Source organism: Abramis brama (assembly GCF_963993115.1).
Source record: "Abramis brama genome assembly, chromosome: 4".
Classification (NCBI taxonomy): domain Eukaryota; kingdom Metazoa; phylum Chordata; class Actinopteri; order Cypriniformes; family Leuciscidae; genus Abramis; species Abramis brama.
In genome coordinates this window covers 15,171,807-15,188,006 of record NC_139966.1, presented here as the reverse complement: position 1 = coordinate 15,188,006, position 16,200 = coordinate 15,171,807, and the positions used below count along the sequence as shown (strand labels likewise).

Sequence of the window (16,200 nt, the reverse complement as noted above, 5' to 3'; positions counted from 1 at the left end):
ATCTCTGTAAAGCCGCTTTGGAACAATCTACATCGTTAAAAGCGCTATATAAATGATAAAAAGATAACTTAATAATACAACTAGTGTTGCTTTCGTCAACGAAAATTATGACTAAATATCGTCGTCAACGAACCTTTATCACGTGAAGAAAACGAGACGAGACACAACGTAAATGCTGGCCATGTGACGATAACTATAATCAAATGTATAATGCAATATTGTTGACGAATAAAAACGAGACTAAATGTGGTTTACAAACTAAAAACTATGCTAAAATGTCTCTTCATTTTCGTTGACCAAAACGAGACGAGACGAAATATTATGACATTATTTTGTCTCGTTTAGTCGCATTATTATTATTTTGCAGTATTTCTGTTTCCCGTGTCTCACTTCAGGGGCCTGCATCAGGTCGCACTGCGCAGACGCAGGCGATGTCACTTCCTCAAGCCCCACTCGCGGCATTGTTTAGAAGATGCAGCTGCAGTGATTTAGCGTAAATGACAACAAAGTTAAGTCTGACGCCCGTTTCACACACACTCCAGTCCGTGTGCAGTGTGTATGTGGTGCAGGAGCAGCACGTGCTATAGTGCTTTCACATATGCTGCGTTTGCAGTGCATAACTGATCCAAAGCTGTACCACAAACACATACTCACTATTTTTATTTCAAATCCAGAAGTTATCAGCTACTTTTATTTTGTCATCATTGCGATTCTCTTTGTACACATATACACACTTTAATAGACGTAATTCACGTTTAAACACAATTTAACAAGTGATAGGGTTGGGAGCAGGCTTCACTCTATGTTTTTTTGGATTTTCAGAGTGCTGGCCTTATATAACACATATGAAACAAAGTAAAGAGTCCGCACTATGCATATAAAACGTTTATTTTGCACAAACGCGTTTCGGCGTGTGCCTTCTTCAGTGCCACACTGAAGAAGGCACACGCCGAAACGCGTTTGTGCAAAATAAACGTTTTATATGCATAGTGCGGCCTCTTTACTTTGTTTCATAAACACAATTTAAACAACGTATTATTCAATGCATTACTTTTATATACATTTATATATTAAGTTGCTCAAGCAAGTGGTAAAATATTTAACCATGTACTTCTATTAAAATCGCAAATCGACATTTTTTGATTTAATACAATAAATCTTGCATGTCACAAAGAACTTGTTTTTGACTAAAACTAGACTAAATGTCATCAGTTTTCGTCAACTAAAACTAGACGAAAATAGTAATGGATAATTCTGACTAAAATAAGACTAAAATGCTCAGACTTTTAGTCGACTGAAACTTGACTAGACTAAAAAGAGCATTTCGAGTATAGTAAAACTAATAAAAACTAAAATGACAGACAAAATTTTTTTTTAAAAACACAAATGGTTGATCAAGGTCCCGGCCCGAGGATAGTGGCGGGAAATATCGGCCCGCGGGTCGGGTCAGGTCGGGTCGGGTCGGATCAAGTTCGGTCTCGGGCAGAGAATCTAAGCTCTACCACACACACACACACACACACACACACACACTGATCTTACTGTCTATATGACGATTCATTACACACATTTATTCTGACATGTTATTTCACTGGCAGAAGGTCAGCTGTGTTATTAATGTAATGAAGAGAAAATAAGAGACTCTATAACATCTCACTGTTACTGCCCACTAAGCAAAATGATGTCCAAAAGACGTCTTTTCAACGTCTTTCTCACAAAAATCGGACGTTGAAAAGACGTCCACTGAGGAGTCAGAATGAAAGTTTTTATGACGTCTTTTTTTGACGTGTTCTGCATGTCCGATATAGACGTTCATCGAACCTTCGTACAAGTTTAAAAACTAGTTCAAATGTGGCCATTGTGGACATATTTCAACATCATTTATGGTCTCATTTAGACATAATTACTTTGACTATTGCTGTTAGATGATCTTAGTGAGAATTAACAGAGGTTTAGATGTTGATATTTGTTTAATTTGAAGTGTCACCATTGTGGTGATCAGTTTTTGCTTTAGTTGGGCTCTTGGTCCCCGTTCCTTTTACTTTAACTTTTCTTTGACTGCTTTAACTGTGTGTTTGTAAAACACAATTGTTGTGGCAGAGAAAGCCAATAATAAGTAAGATCAGCTGTTTTCAGCTTATTAATGATGATGATGAAATCATCACAAAATAGGCATCTAATATTGTCGGATGCTTTGGCATTAATAACCACCAACCTTGTGGAACTGCAATATTGGTGCCAAAAGCATTAAAATTATCACTTATTTGAAGGTGTATAAAAAGCATGTGCACATGATGTTTTGAGCAAGTGTATCATGTAGTCACACACAGACATCAATATTTTGGATATGAATCACAACAACGGTGACAATCAAAACAAAAAAGCTTGGGAATTAAGGATGAGTTTTGTACTATGAAAGCTACCCATCATGCATTGCAGCATGAAGCTTTTTTTTTTTATTGTCACCATTGTTGTGAATCATATGCAAAATATTGATGTCTGTGTGTGACTATATGAAAAATGTGCTCAAAACATTATGTGCACCTTCAAATAAGTGACAAATTTTAATGCTTTAGGCACCAATAATGCAACTCCACAAGGTTGGTGGTTATTAATGCCAAATATAAACACAAAACTTTAAACACAATATTAAAGCCCCATTTTGTGATGATTATGTCATCATCAACATTGAGCTGATAACACCTCAAACTTTTTCTAGGCTTTCTCTGCCACAACAATTGTGTTACACAAACACACTTTTACAGCAGCCAAAGAAAAGTTAAAGTAAAAGGAACGGGGACCAAGAGCCCAACTAAAGCAAACACTGATCACCACAATGGTGACACTTCAAATTAAACAAATATCAACATCTAAACCTCTGTTAATTCTCACTAAGAACATCTGACAGCAATAGTCAAAGTAATTATGTCTAAATGAGACCATAAATGATGTTGAAATATGTCCACAATGGCCACATCTGAACTAGTTTTTAAACTTGTACGAAGGTTCGATGAACGTCTATATCGGACGTGCAGAACACGTCAAAAAAAGACGTCATAACAACTTTCATTCTGACTCCTCAGTGGACGTCTTTTCAACGTCCGATTTTTGTGAGAAAGACGTTGAAAAGACGTCTTTTGGACATCATTTTGCTTAGTGGGTGATTTATCATGCAGCTCAAAGCATTATGGGTAGAATCTCTCATCAGTCTATTCTCATTCATCAACACAGTCTCACTGATGATCCAGAAAGGACCCTAAACCCAGGATAGAGCGGCTGAGTGAATGTGGTCTGGAATGTGTGGATGAGGATCACTGTGTCAGAGACGTTGTAGAAGGACAGAGTTCCTGCACTGTGATCCACACACACTCTTATTCTACTGCTGATGGACTTTACAGGAAGTTCAGTCTTTATGTTATTGTGTGTGAATGAGTAACTGGAGTAAGTGCAGATCAAACACCAGGACTGATCATTACGTCCAAACCGACACTTATTACTCTGTCCCTTCCTGCTGATGCTCTTATATGACACTGATATACACACACATCTCCCACTCCACTCAATCTCCCAGCAACAGGGTTCACACACACTCTCTCTACACAAAACCTGAGGAAACACATCAAATCTGTCTGTATGATCAGGATACGGCTGAAGCTCTGGGTCAGTGTTAGTAATCACTCTGTTCCCCTCAGACAGACTGAGGGCTTTATTCACTGTGTTCAGATCCAGAGTGAACCGATGGGAATCTGATGGAGAGAAACACATCAGAATCAGGAATTATGAATCTGTCAGATCTGTCTGATATCCTGTGCAAATCATCATCATTATCCATCATCCAGGTGACAGGTCCCTGACACCCCCCTCTTAATAAAATATTGCCTAATCGTCTTCCCTGAATGTTAATGTTGGTTATTATTCTGTTTATTATAATTAGGTCTATTATTATATTTACACTATTAAAATGGTAGAATGAATTTACCTTTAATTTTATCTTTTTTTTAAAGCAACTGATACATTAATTTAGCAAGGATCCATTAAATTGATTCACCAATAAGTGTAATAATATGGTTGTCACGAATCCGGTCTGTGGCCTTCCGCCTGATAGCCACCAGAGGTCGCTTCTCCTAATAGAAAACTAATAGAAAATAACCAAAATAAACCTAGGTTTTTATTTAACACCGTGGCTAGACTAACAAATAAACAGACGTTACCTGAGCAAAATATTCCGTTACAGTGTAGTAGTAATGATTTTATGAATTTCTTCACTGAGAAAATAGAAAGCATCAGAAATACAATTGTAAATGTACAATCTTTAATGGTGTCTTATGATTCAGCCTCAATTATCGCCCCTCAAGAAAAACTACAGCGCTTTGCAACTATAGGACAGGAAGAGCTAAATAAACTTATCATTGCATCTAAACCAACAACGTGTTTATTAGATCCAATACCAACTAAACTACTGAAACAAGTGTTACCTGTAGTGGAAGAGCCTCTTCTCAATATTATTAACTCGTCTTTATCCTTAGGTCATGTTCCAAGAATATTCAAGTTGGCAGTTATAAAACCTCTCATTAAGAAACCACAATTAGATCATAATAACCTAGCAAATTATAGACCAATTTCAAATCTTCCATTTATGTCTAAAATTCTAGAAAAAGTTGTGTCCGCTAAACTGGGCTCTTTCTTACAAGAAAATGACATCTATGAAAAATTTCAGTCAGGATTCAGACCGCATCATAGCACAGAAACTGCGCTCGTTAAAATCACAAATGATTTACTTCTAGCTTCTGACCAAGGCTTTATCTCAATACTAGTTTTACTCGATCTTAGTGCTGCGTTCGACACTATAGATCACAAAATACTCTTAGACCGACTACAAAACTACACTGGTGTTCAGGGACAGGCATTAAACTGGTTTAGATCGTACTTATCAGACCGCTACCATTTTGTCTGCTTAAATGGGGAAAAATCGAAGATAACGTCAGTAAACTATGGAGTACCGCAAGGATCTGTGTTAGGCCCTCTGCTATTTTCAATATATGCTACCACTTGGTAATATTATAAGAAAACATGTGATGACACTCAATTATATATTTCATCACGACCAGATGAAAACAATAAATTATCTAAATTAACAGAGTGTGTTAAAGATATAAAATACTGGATGACATGTAATTTTCTGCTATTAAATTCAGATAAAACGGAGGTATTACTTATTAGTCCAAAAAACTGCCCACAAAACCTCTTACAATACAACTTTAATTTAGAAGGGTGTCCTGTTACTTTATCCTCTACAGTAAAAGACCTGGGTGTTATATTAGACCACAACTTGTCCTTTGAAAATCATATTTCATATGTTACAAGAACAGCCTTTTTCCACCTTAGAAACATTGCTAAGCTACGTAACATGCTATCTGTTTCTGATGCAGAAAAGTTAGTTCATGCATTCATGACCTCGAGACTAGATTACTGTAATGCTTTATTAGCAGGTTGTCCTGCATCCTCAATAAACAAGCTACAGTTAGTCCAAAATGCAGCCGCTAGAGTTCTTACTAGATCAAGAAAATATGATCATATAACACCAATTCTGTCGTCTCTACATTGGTTACCTATAAAGTTCCGTATCAATTACAAAGTATTACTACTGACCTATAAAGCCCTAAATAGTTTAGCTCCCGTGTATTTAACGGAACTTCTATCGCCCTACAATCCATCGCGCTCTTTAAGATCACTAAATTCGAGGCTTCTGGTCATTCCTAGGATATCTAAGTCCACTAAAGGAGGGAGGGCGTTTTCACATTTAGCTCCTAAACTCTGGAATGGCCTTCCTGATATTGTTCGAGGCTCAGACTCGCTGTCCCAGTTTAAAACTAGATTAAAGACGCATCTCTTTAGCCAAGCATTCACATAATACCTACCTTTTATACTACAGTTGAATCAGATTGAATGCATTAACATTAATATTACGAACAGCAGCTACGCTAATTATTTCCCATCTGCTTTTCTGTTGTTATCTCGGGACGCCAGTCCCAAGGTAAATACAGATCGTCAGCTCCAGTTTGTATCCAGCCTCTCATGGAAACTACAGATTCTCCAACACCCGTGCAGAGACGACTCGACGCCTGTGAAGAGACGACTCGGCGCCTGTGAAGAGACGACTCGGCGCCTGTGAAGAGACGACTCGACGATGGCGATATGTTTATGCCCTAAATCAATACATGATTAACTAACTGTATTTCTCTATGTACATTTCTGAAATGCACTTTCTGTAAAGCTGCTTTGAAACAATATGTATTGTGAAAAGCGCTATACAAATAAATTTGAATTGAAAAATTTGAATTGAATTCTCCATGTTGACTCTCACACCACACAGCACACTGGACTGCATTTCCCATCATTCATTGCACGGACGACACACACAGCTGATTACACTAATCACTCTCCCAGCTGAGAACTATCTCACAATCACTATCACCCAATTACACACTCTTTATAAGCCTTGGACTTTCTCTCTGTGATCGCTGAGTATTGTTTAGCGCTTATCCTAGCGATAGCTACTCTATGGAGCCGAGTTGTTTATGCCTTGCCTGTTTTCTTGTGTTTTGACATCTGCCTGTGTTTCCAGGATTAACCCTCTGCCTTGCCCTTCGGACTCTGTTTGCCCCTCATTTGGATCTTTGCTTGTGTACCTGGATTATCTCTCTGCCTGGCCCTGTTGGATATTGTTCGCTAATCGTAGACCCACGCTTGCCCTAGGATCTCTCTTGTGTCTTGCCCGAACTATACCTGTTTGCCGTTGTCTGACCCTGCCTGTTTACTATGTTTATTAATAAAAGCTTGCACATGGATCCGCACGCCTCATGTCTTGTTCGCCCCGTAACAGAGGTTTACAAAGTTTTGAAGCATTGTAGGCCTATTGTTGGGGATTTTCAGTGTTTTCAGTTAGGTGATCTTGAGCTTTTTAAATGTCCATCTAAATTAAAGAGAATTGATACAAAATCCTGTTGAGGATAAAAACATAGTGGAATAGTTTTTTACTGAAGAGTTTTCAGTTTGTTCTTCCTTTCCTGAAACTCTTGAAAAGCTTTTTTTTTTTTTTTTTACTACTGTGATGCTACCTCTAAAACATGGATCAATGTTTTTAATTGGCTTTCAGTGAAAAAGAATCATATTTAGGTTACACTTTATTTTAAGGTGATGTAGTGACATTATACTTTAGTAAGTACTGAGTAATATAAATTAACTACATGTACTTCCTATAGAGTTACAGTTAGGGTTTGGTTTAGGGTTAGTTACTTGTAATTATGCACAATTTGTTATTACTATAGTAAGTGCATGTAGTAACGTGTAAACACGTCACCTTAAAATAAAGTGTTACCCATATTTATCCCTTAGTTTTAGTTATCCTGTTTTTGAAGAATATGTTGAATCCCCAGTTTAGGCCTGTCCTGATTTACATCTTTGTTAAAGTCACGAATTCATTTCAAATCTTGCTTTTTTGGATGTCAGTAAGTATGATACAGTTATGCTCTCTTTCCCACTTTGTAAATGTGCAGTACAATTCTTAAAATGACAGTAAAGACATTTAAAATGTTAATAAACACGTCTATTTTAAATCATTTAAAATAACTCACATTTCTATTTTTCATTTCATATTTCTATTTCAATCTTTCTGTTCATCAAAAAGTCCAGATAAAAACACCTCCACACATTCCAGATTATTATTTTACATTTTAAAACATATTAAAATAGAAAACAGTTCTTTTAATTAGTAATAACATTCCACAATATTACTGTTTTTACTGTATTTTTGATCAAATAAATTAAGTTCTTTCAAAAACATTTTTAAAAAAAATTAACGATCCCAAACTTTTTATTAGGGGTGTATATTACAGATTTGTATTTATAATATATATGTTGGTGTATATTATTACTATTTTTCACCTGTATATAATTAAAAAAGCATGTAAAGAGGAATTATGTCACGGTTCATGAATTCACTGTCTCTCTTTCTGCCTGTATGTCAGTGTGTGTGTGTGTGTGTGTGTCAGGGTGATTGCCAATCACCGTAATTATATTATATGTTCATTGTTTGGTGTCTTGTGTTGTCAGATCGTTGTGAGTATTCCCAGTGTCCTGCTTCCAGTTCTCTTTGCTACCTTGCCTGTGTTGATCTCTCGTTCTTGTTGTTTTACATTCTGCTCTGGGATTACTGTTCATCTGGAGTTTATTGCTGCATGCTGGATTCTCGTGGATTTTCTCTGCACTTCTGACATCACCGAGCGGGTTGCCTGTCGACGTCCCTGCGCCACTCAGAGCAGCCATCCCTACACCAGACTACTTGGACTTTGCACTACACTTCATTTATAAATAAACTGTTGTTACTTGCATCTTGTATCCTCCATTTATTATCATGACATTATATTTCTGAGTGTTAAATAACCGCTTTAGAAATCTGGCACTGAAACCTTTAATTACGTAGATTAACTTGAACATTAAAATATATCAGTGCCATTGTTTTGTCTCAAGATGCACACCAGTAATGTTTTCTTTTACTAAGGTACGTTTATAAAAGCTACTTAAATGCCCTAATTGAACTAAGGCTTAATCCTGGCATAATCTAAGCTCTGTCTGTGAAACCAGGTCTACAAGTTTCATCTCGTAAATCTTTGGCATTTGCGCGCCTTTAAAAAAGATATTGCTAAGTAATTGCTTATTACTAAGACATTTCTAATATGATCTTCTACATGATATGAGATGATGGAGGGTCATTTCTAATAGCAGAATCTCCAGGACTTTACCTCTGTCAGAGAACAACTTCTCTTTGCAGATATCCTCCAGTTTGTCTCTCAGCTGATGGACAGATTTTCTCACGCCATCAAAAGAGGAGAGAGAACAGAAGGGATTGTCATTTCCGTCTGTAGATTCAGGAGGAGCTGAGAGAGACTGGAAACTCTACAGAAAACAGAAATCAAAGCTCATCACCTCCACACTTCATCAATAACCTGCACTATTGTCAGATTTGTGCGGCTCTGGTTGATCTTTAGTAAATCTCCTCAATCCAGCACTTTCACATCATCAGCTTCATTCTTCTCATATTCATTATATCATACTAGTGCTATAAGTTCTAGCGTTTGACACTTGCACTATATGTGAACTTTCTAGGAAAACACTTGGATGATCAAACATCTGGCAATAACATTAATATAAGAGATCAAGTGCATCAATGGCGTCACATGGAAGGAATAAGTAGATTTGATTCATTCTGAATTCTTTGGAACACACCGAACATCACAAAGATCAACACTTCAGTCAACGACTCATTCTGCTCTCATGAAATGTTTCTCTGTGAGTCTCTTGCTCAAGTCCACTATGACCCTGTTCTTCTAGATCTCTGTTACCTGCAGGAAATGGATGTGATCCTGTGTGTGTGAAAGCTGCTCCAGCTCAGCGTCTCTCCTCCTCAGATCATTGATCTCCTGCTCCAGTCGTCCTTCAGCTCGACTCACTGCAGTCTTTTCCTGATCTCTGATCCGCTGTGTCGCCTCAGAGCGGCTTCTCCTAATGGAGCGGATGAGCTCAGTGAAGATCCTCTCACTGTCCTCCACTGCTGTCTGTGCAGAGCGCTGTTACACACACCACAATCACACAGTGAGCTTCAGTGAGTCCTGACTGAGACTTCTCAAACTTCTCTTCTTCTCCAGACTCACCTTATGAGACACCACATCCTCTCTCAGCTGCTGAATATCTTTCTCTCTCTGCTGGATCCTCTGCTGGAACGACCTCTGCGTCTCCTTCAGCTGGTGCTAAAGGACAAACCAATGACAGGAGAAACATCACATTAATCATCAGGTAAACAGATATGAATCCAATATCTGTGAAGTGGTGAGACTGAGGGGTTAAAGATCTTACACGGTAAGGTTATTTTCATCAAATTATTTCATCAATTTTATAAGGATAGTTCACCCAGAAATGTAAATTCTTTCATTGTTTTCTCATCCTCATGTCTTTCCAAACTTGAATGATTTTCTCTTGCATAACACAAAATAATGTATTATGAATAATGTCTCTGTTTCTAGGGCTAAAACAGCATTCAGACAGTGAGGGTGAAAACAGACATTAAATATGTAAATGTATTCTAGTAGACCCATAAACAAAATGATGAGCCTGTAAATTAGTATTATGGGACTCCAAGTTCATACCTGTTTCTCTGTCCTCTGAGCTGCAGCTGATCCAGTGTCGTGGTTTTTATGCTCATCAATCGTACATAGCAGACATATACACTTCTGATCAGTGCGGCAGAAAACCTCGAGGAGCTTGTCGTGTTTCTGGCAGATCATCTCCTGCAGTCTTCCAGTGGCATCTGTCAGATTGTGTCTCTTTCTTTTAAAGAAACTCTCATGTTGTTCAAGATGATTCAGACAGTAAGAGTTCAGACACCCCAGACAGGACTTGACGGCTTTGCGTTTTCTTCCATTACAGACGTCACACTGCACATCTCCAGCTCCAGCGTAACAGTCAGCAGGAAGTATAGTCTTCAGTTTCTCCACCACTTCACCCAGTATGGTGTTTTTAGCTAAAGCAGGTCTTGGACTGAAGGTCTGTCTGCACTGAGGACAGCTGTAGACTCTCATCTGATCCTCCTGATCCCAGCAGCCTGTAATACAGCTCTTACAGAAACTGTGTCCACAGGGAATGGTCACTGGATCCTTCAGGAGATCCAGACACACTGAACACAGGAACTCATCCTGAGAAATGATGGCTTCTGCCATTTTACTGCAAAAATACAGAGATGCAAACACACAACAGTTCAACTTCACTTCAGTGTCTCTTTCCCTGAACTGAAACTGTTTCTTGTTTCCTGCTTCTGTTTGAGTGCTGTATGCAAAACAGGCGTGTCTGTAAAGCAGCTTCCTCACTCCTGGTCCCACACACACTGTGTTTAATCAGTCTCAGACACACACTAGAAGTTATAGAAGTTAAGAATAGAAGTTACTGAGAAGCAAGACAACCCTTAATAGTTCAGTAATTCTGGACTACTTCACTGGTACTGCAGGACTGAAAACTGTGTCCAGTTTGTCATAGGGCTGGGACGATACACCTCCCAATTCGATACTATCACGATACTTGGGTGCCGATACGATATGTATTGCGATTTTTAAGAATTGCGATTCTACATTTACTGCGATTCGATTTTGCCATGTATTGCGATTGTTCTATTATTATTTTTTAATACTAGACACTGGGGAACAGTAGAATCATACACTAATACAGACTGTACATGATGTATAAGATGAGTCATATTTACAAAAACAATTCATCTCATGGCAGCAAGTCTGTTGTCAATGGTAATTATTTTGCTAAGTTATTTTAATCTTTCTTACTGTTTTTCAGTAATAATAGGAGGAAGTTTACTAGAGTTGCACGGTTGGCGGTTTCAGCCGCGGACTGTATATGTATACATTGTTAAATATTGTTATCTGACTATACCTACATCCAAAAAAAATCGAGCACACTTTGAAATATAGTCAAATTTTCATCAGGCAGTAATATGGCTATGTCTATGCAGACTGCTTGTTATTTTCAGAGATGGCAACGCCGGCAAAGGAGGTACGTGACAAACTCAAAAAAGGAGAATTAAAAACAAAGGAAATAGAAGGTAAGAAAAGTGTTGCCTGGAATAAGTTTTACAATGTGGTAAATCAGGATGACACCAGTGCAGGCTATGTAGCCTAATTTGCAAAAACCTGCGAAGCAGTTTATGTTTATGACAGCCACAAGATGGGTACGTCTAAAAGCCCTATTCGCACTGGATTAGTATTACCTGGTGACCTCTAGTAATTTGTAATAATTGCAGAGATCGTCTGTGATCTTAATCCTGTGCGAATCGGCCATGTCTGTAATTTGTAAAGTAAAAATTCCCCCGCTAATGACCTACCATATTTCGCCGAACTCCGAGGTCCTGTGATAATATTAGTCCCGTGCAAATCGGCATCTCTGTGATTTGGTGGGGCCGTTTATACTTTTTTCAAGGTTTTTGTTTCCTGTCACTGAGCCCATGCCAGCAACAGAGCAAGGTGGGTCGATACTTTGCCTAGGCCAGGGGTCGGCAACCTTTTCGTTATAAAGTGCCATTTTAAGTTTCCAAATTCATCACTGTGCCACAACCCATTTATACTAACTTGTTTTATTAATTGTATTATAATTTATTAATAATCATTTATAATTGAGGAGCTCTTTTCCAAAACGCGATAAATCCATTTCAATATAGTTTTCAGGAATATGACATTTTTTACCTAGACCCACACATTTTGTGAATATTCAATTTATCCTGTTAAAATGTTTTTTTTTTTTTGGCTCAGTCTGAACATGTTGAACAATGATTATTAAATCAAACAACAATATTGTTGATGATAAATTCAAAGTTATTTTTTTTTTTTTTCAAAACGCTATAAATCCATCCATTTTTTTTCCCCAAAACGCTTTAAATCTTTTAGTTTGTCTTTTTAAAAAAGTATTTTGTCATTTATTTTTCGTGTTTGCATTTATGAGGAAAAAACAGTGTTACGTGACAGTTCTCCATACGGACGCGACCACTTTGAAAGCGTCACTAAAAGACTTTCAAACTTTCACAGAGACCTCAAACAGAAAGCACAAAACCTTTCTTTAAAGCGAATTTCGTTTTGTATTAATTGTATCTTAATTTTAATCCATGTTTCATTACAATTTCCTGGATTGTACAGTAGCCTGTCAGATAAGGTCAGGTTTGCAGAAGTGCGTTTAATTTAGGCTATTTATTTATTTTTGTCCCTGTGCGCCGATCGGAGACGGAGTTCACTGCTGATATTCTGAGGTAAGAGCTTTCTAGTCTCGCGGCTGTCATCAGCAGTGCCTTGCATCGCCCAATCAGTGGATGGCGGGCGGGTGCGGTTTTGAAAATTGGTCAAAAACGTTGGTGCGGATGGATGGCGGACGGATGATGAGTTTTGTGATGCGGTTGCGGATGAAATAATAGCCCATCCGCGCATCTCTAACGTTTACACGCTCATAGACCACAAATGTAAAGTGAATCACTCACATTTAATGTTTGCTTTATGCAAAGTAAATGTTTTATTTTTTAAATTGCTGTTTCATAATTAATTGACAGTATTATAGAATATGCTAATTTTTATATTATAAATATGCCATTTTTTGTGTATGAAGCAATGTATTAGAGTCAACCATAATGGTGACCTTATATAATGGAAGTGTTTTTGTAAAGCAAGACACCAGAAGTTGTTTTTGTAAAATCATTTATTGAGAAATTTGGTTTATAAAGAAAAACATACCACACTGACCCCCGGTTTCACAGACAAGGCTTAAGTCTAGTCCCCGACTAAAATGCATGTTTGAGCTGTTTTAACTGAAAGCAGTTTGCACTGACATATCTTAAAATATTTGTTTTAAGATATGTTTTGTCTCAAGATGCACACTAATGCTTTTTTTCTTCTAGGGAACGTTTATAAAAGCTACTTAAATGTCCTTTGAACTAATGCTAAATCCTGGCTTAATCTAAGCCCTGTCTGTGAAACCAGGCCTGAATGTTGTAAGCATTTATTAAGCATATGACAGAGTAGAGAGAGATTGAGAAAATGCATTAGAAAGAGCTTTGCCAAAGAAAGAAGTAAAATGCAAGCAATATCGTTTATGTGTTGCAGACGAGATACAGAATGCGACAAAGAAAAGGTCCAGAAGAAGGAGGATGAAGAGGCAAAGGCTTTAATGACCAAGTCCTAGGGAGTTTCCAGAAGGGGATTACCAATGAACAAGTTTTAGGTAGTTTCCAGGAGGGGAAGTTCTGTGATTGTTCACAGGTGTGTCTTGTTAGTTTGTTACCCTCTGTATATCTACACCTGTGTTCATTATCAGTTATTGTCCTTCCATGGATGTATGTTTGGAAGTCTCTCTGTTTTGCATTCTGTTATTGTTTATTAGTAAATCTCCACTTAGATTCTCTCCTCGTTTTCTGAGTTCACCTCCTCTTTACATTTCAATCTTCATGTTTCACTCTGAATGCTTATTCAATCTTCATGCCTTCACCCTCCTCTTTAATAATCGCCATCTTTATAATAGTGTTACGTGGATCTCAGTTGCTTTACCAGGAGTTTTTCTGTGTTTGGACACTGTCATGTTTTAAAATGAGAATAATTAACAGAAAGAAAAATAAATCCAATCTATGAGTGCATCTCAAGGTGAGGGATCAGAGTGATAGTCTGAGTGATGGATCTACAGTATGAAATGCCATCGTTGTACACATGAATCTTCTTTGCCAATTCCAGATGAAGCTGTGCCAGGTGGAGTGGTTGACCCTGATAAAGAGAATGTGACCTTCATCAGAGAATTCATGGAGAAGAATAACAGCAGAATCATCTTCTGTTGGTGAAGTCTCCAAGAAATATCCCCTGTTTCTGGACATGCCAGCCTTGGTAATGCACATGCTCAACTAAGCTGCAGAGAAGAGAACTTTACATAAAGCTTGTATTTCATAATTTGGTCATATTTATGTTTCTGTTTTATGCCCTGAAGGTGGACACTATGGGAAAGACGACTTGTTCATCAGAAAATTGGACCTTGAATTTTATACAACTCGTCTGTACCTGTTGTTAAATTATTTTATGAAGGTTTCTATAATTGTATTAAGTTTTAAAGTGCTTTTCTAACAAGTTTTTAATGTTTTAATGGCCTTTTAAAAAATAATTTTTAGAGTTGTATTTTACTGTAGTAAATATAATTTAAGCAAGCAGTATAATTTAATGTTAAATAAGAACACAAATAAATGGTATATGAACAGTATTTAATGGTTCTCTGTGTGAGTTCATGTCACGGGGTGACGATGAGAGGAGAAGGCAGAACCTTGGCAGCGGGAACTCGTGAACCTGAAACTCGTGTGAGTTAGATTGAGTTAAATTGAGTTAAGTTATGTTCTTTTTTAAAGTGCTGTAAATGTTCAAAACTGAGTTATACTGACTGAGTTTGGTCTTTTTATAATTAGTCAGCACTGTGACACACAAGCCATGATACAGTTGTGCTCAAAAGTTTGCACACCCTGGCAGAAATTGTGAAATTTTGGCGTTGATTTTGGATAGATATTTAAGGAGAGTGATCATATGAAGCCATTTATTATCACATAGTTATTTGGCTTCTTTTTAAATCATAATGCTGGGCTGCCAACTCTCACCCCAGATAGCACACGTACGTCGCGGAGACGTCTTTGAAAGATCGTAGCGTCTGGTAAACATCGCATTCAAATGACCGTTTTTTAATATTAATGAGCCGTCTTCCTTACCTCTATACGATGAATCTTAAATATTTTAAATTGCATGCTGCCACGCGGATCGAGCAGATCAGACGCGGCCGGGTGTCTCTGGCTTGCATTGTGGCACTCGCATCCAAAACACGGAATATATATATTTTTAAATAATTATATAAATACATACATGGCTCATTGTTCGTCGTTGATAAGCATACAATTCGACAAGCATTAAAAACATTGTTGCCTTTTTTTTTCCCCTACCAGTACATGTGAAAACAAAACTGAGTTTTACCGAAGAGATTTTGCGTTGGCTAATGCAGTTTCACCATTTTTTCATTTTGTCTTACTACATATATTTACGAGGGACACTTAGCTTTTTTTTTTCAGTACAGAATAATAAAATATAAGCATTACACACATGGATTTATTTAAATAATGCTTTCAATGATTTGTTAAGGGCAACTTTATCCTTACTGGATTCAAATCTGAATGTATTTTGCAGAAAGCATAAATTAGGTCCTTAGACTACCATGCCTGGCTGCTGCTTAGAATGTAAAGTGTAGCATAACAAGCTTGATAATTTGAGTAACAATTTAATTTATTCCATGATCCATGGCTTTGTGTCAGGTGGTTCTTTGACTATGCCATGCACGGAAATAGTTAAACACACACCAATCCATTTTCATATTTTGTTCCAAATAATGATGCTTACAAACTCCCAATGAGCAAGGCAAAGCTGGCAATGGTAAAGAAAACCCTTGTAGATATATGAGGAAGAAGCCTTAGGAGTAAACAATATGCAAATGTTAATTTGATTCATATTACCTCACATATTTAATATTTAATGACATTTACTTTCCAGAGAATTGATTCAACTTTAAATATATTAAAAAAAATTAAGTACACAA

At 37.3% G+C, this 16,200-nt stretch overlaps 1 protein-coding gene across 1 annotated transcript; it reads right to left on the bottom strand.

Annotated features, from left to right (window-relative positions):
- Positions 1-3,178: 3,178 nt before the first annotated feature.
- On the bottom strand, positions 3,179-10,837 carry LOC311081670 (E3 ubiquitin/ISG15 ligase TRIM25-like). Its single transcript, XM_084112280.1, has 5 exons — positions 10,203-10,837; positions 9,711-9,806; positions 9,402-9,626; positions 8,802-8,955; positions 3,179-3,746 (listed from the first exon to the last, which is right to left on the bottom strand). Exons 1-5 carry the CDS (start codon positions 10,770-10,772, stop codon positions 3,223-3,225), a joined length of 1,569 nt encoding a protein of 522 aa, XP_083968406.1. The 5' UTR covers positions 10,773-10,837; the 3' UTR covers positions 3,179-3,222.
- Between the last annotated feature and the right edge of the window lie 5,363 nt (positions 10,838-16,200).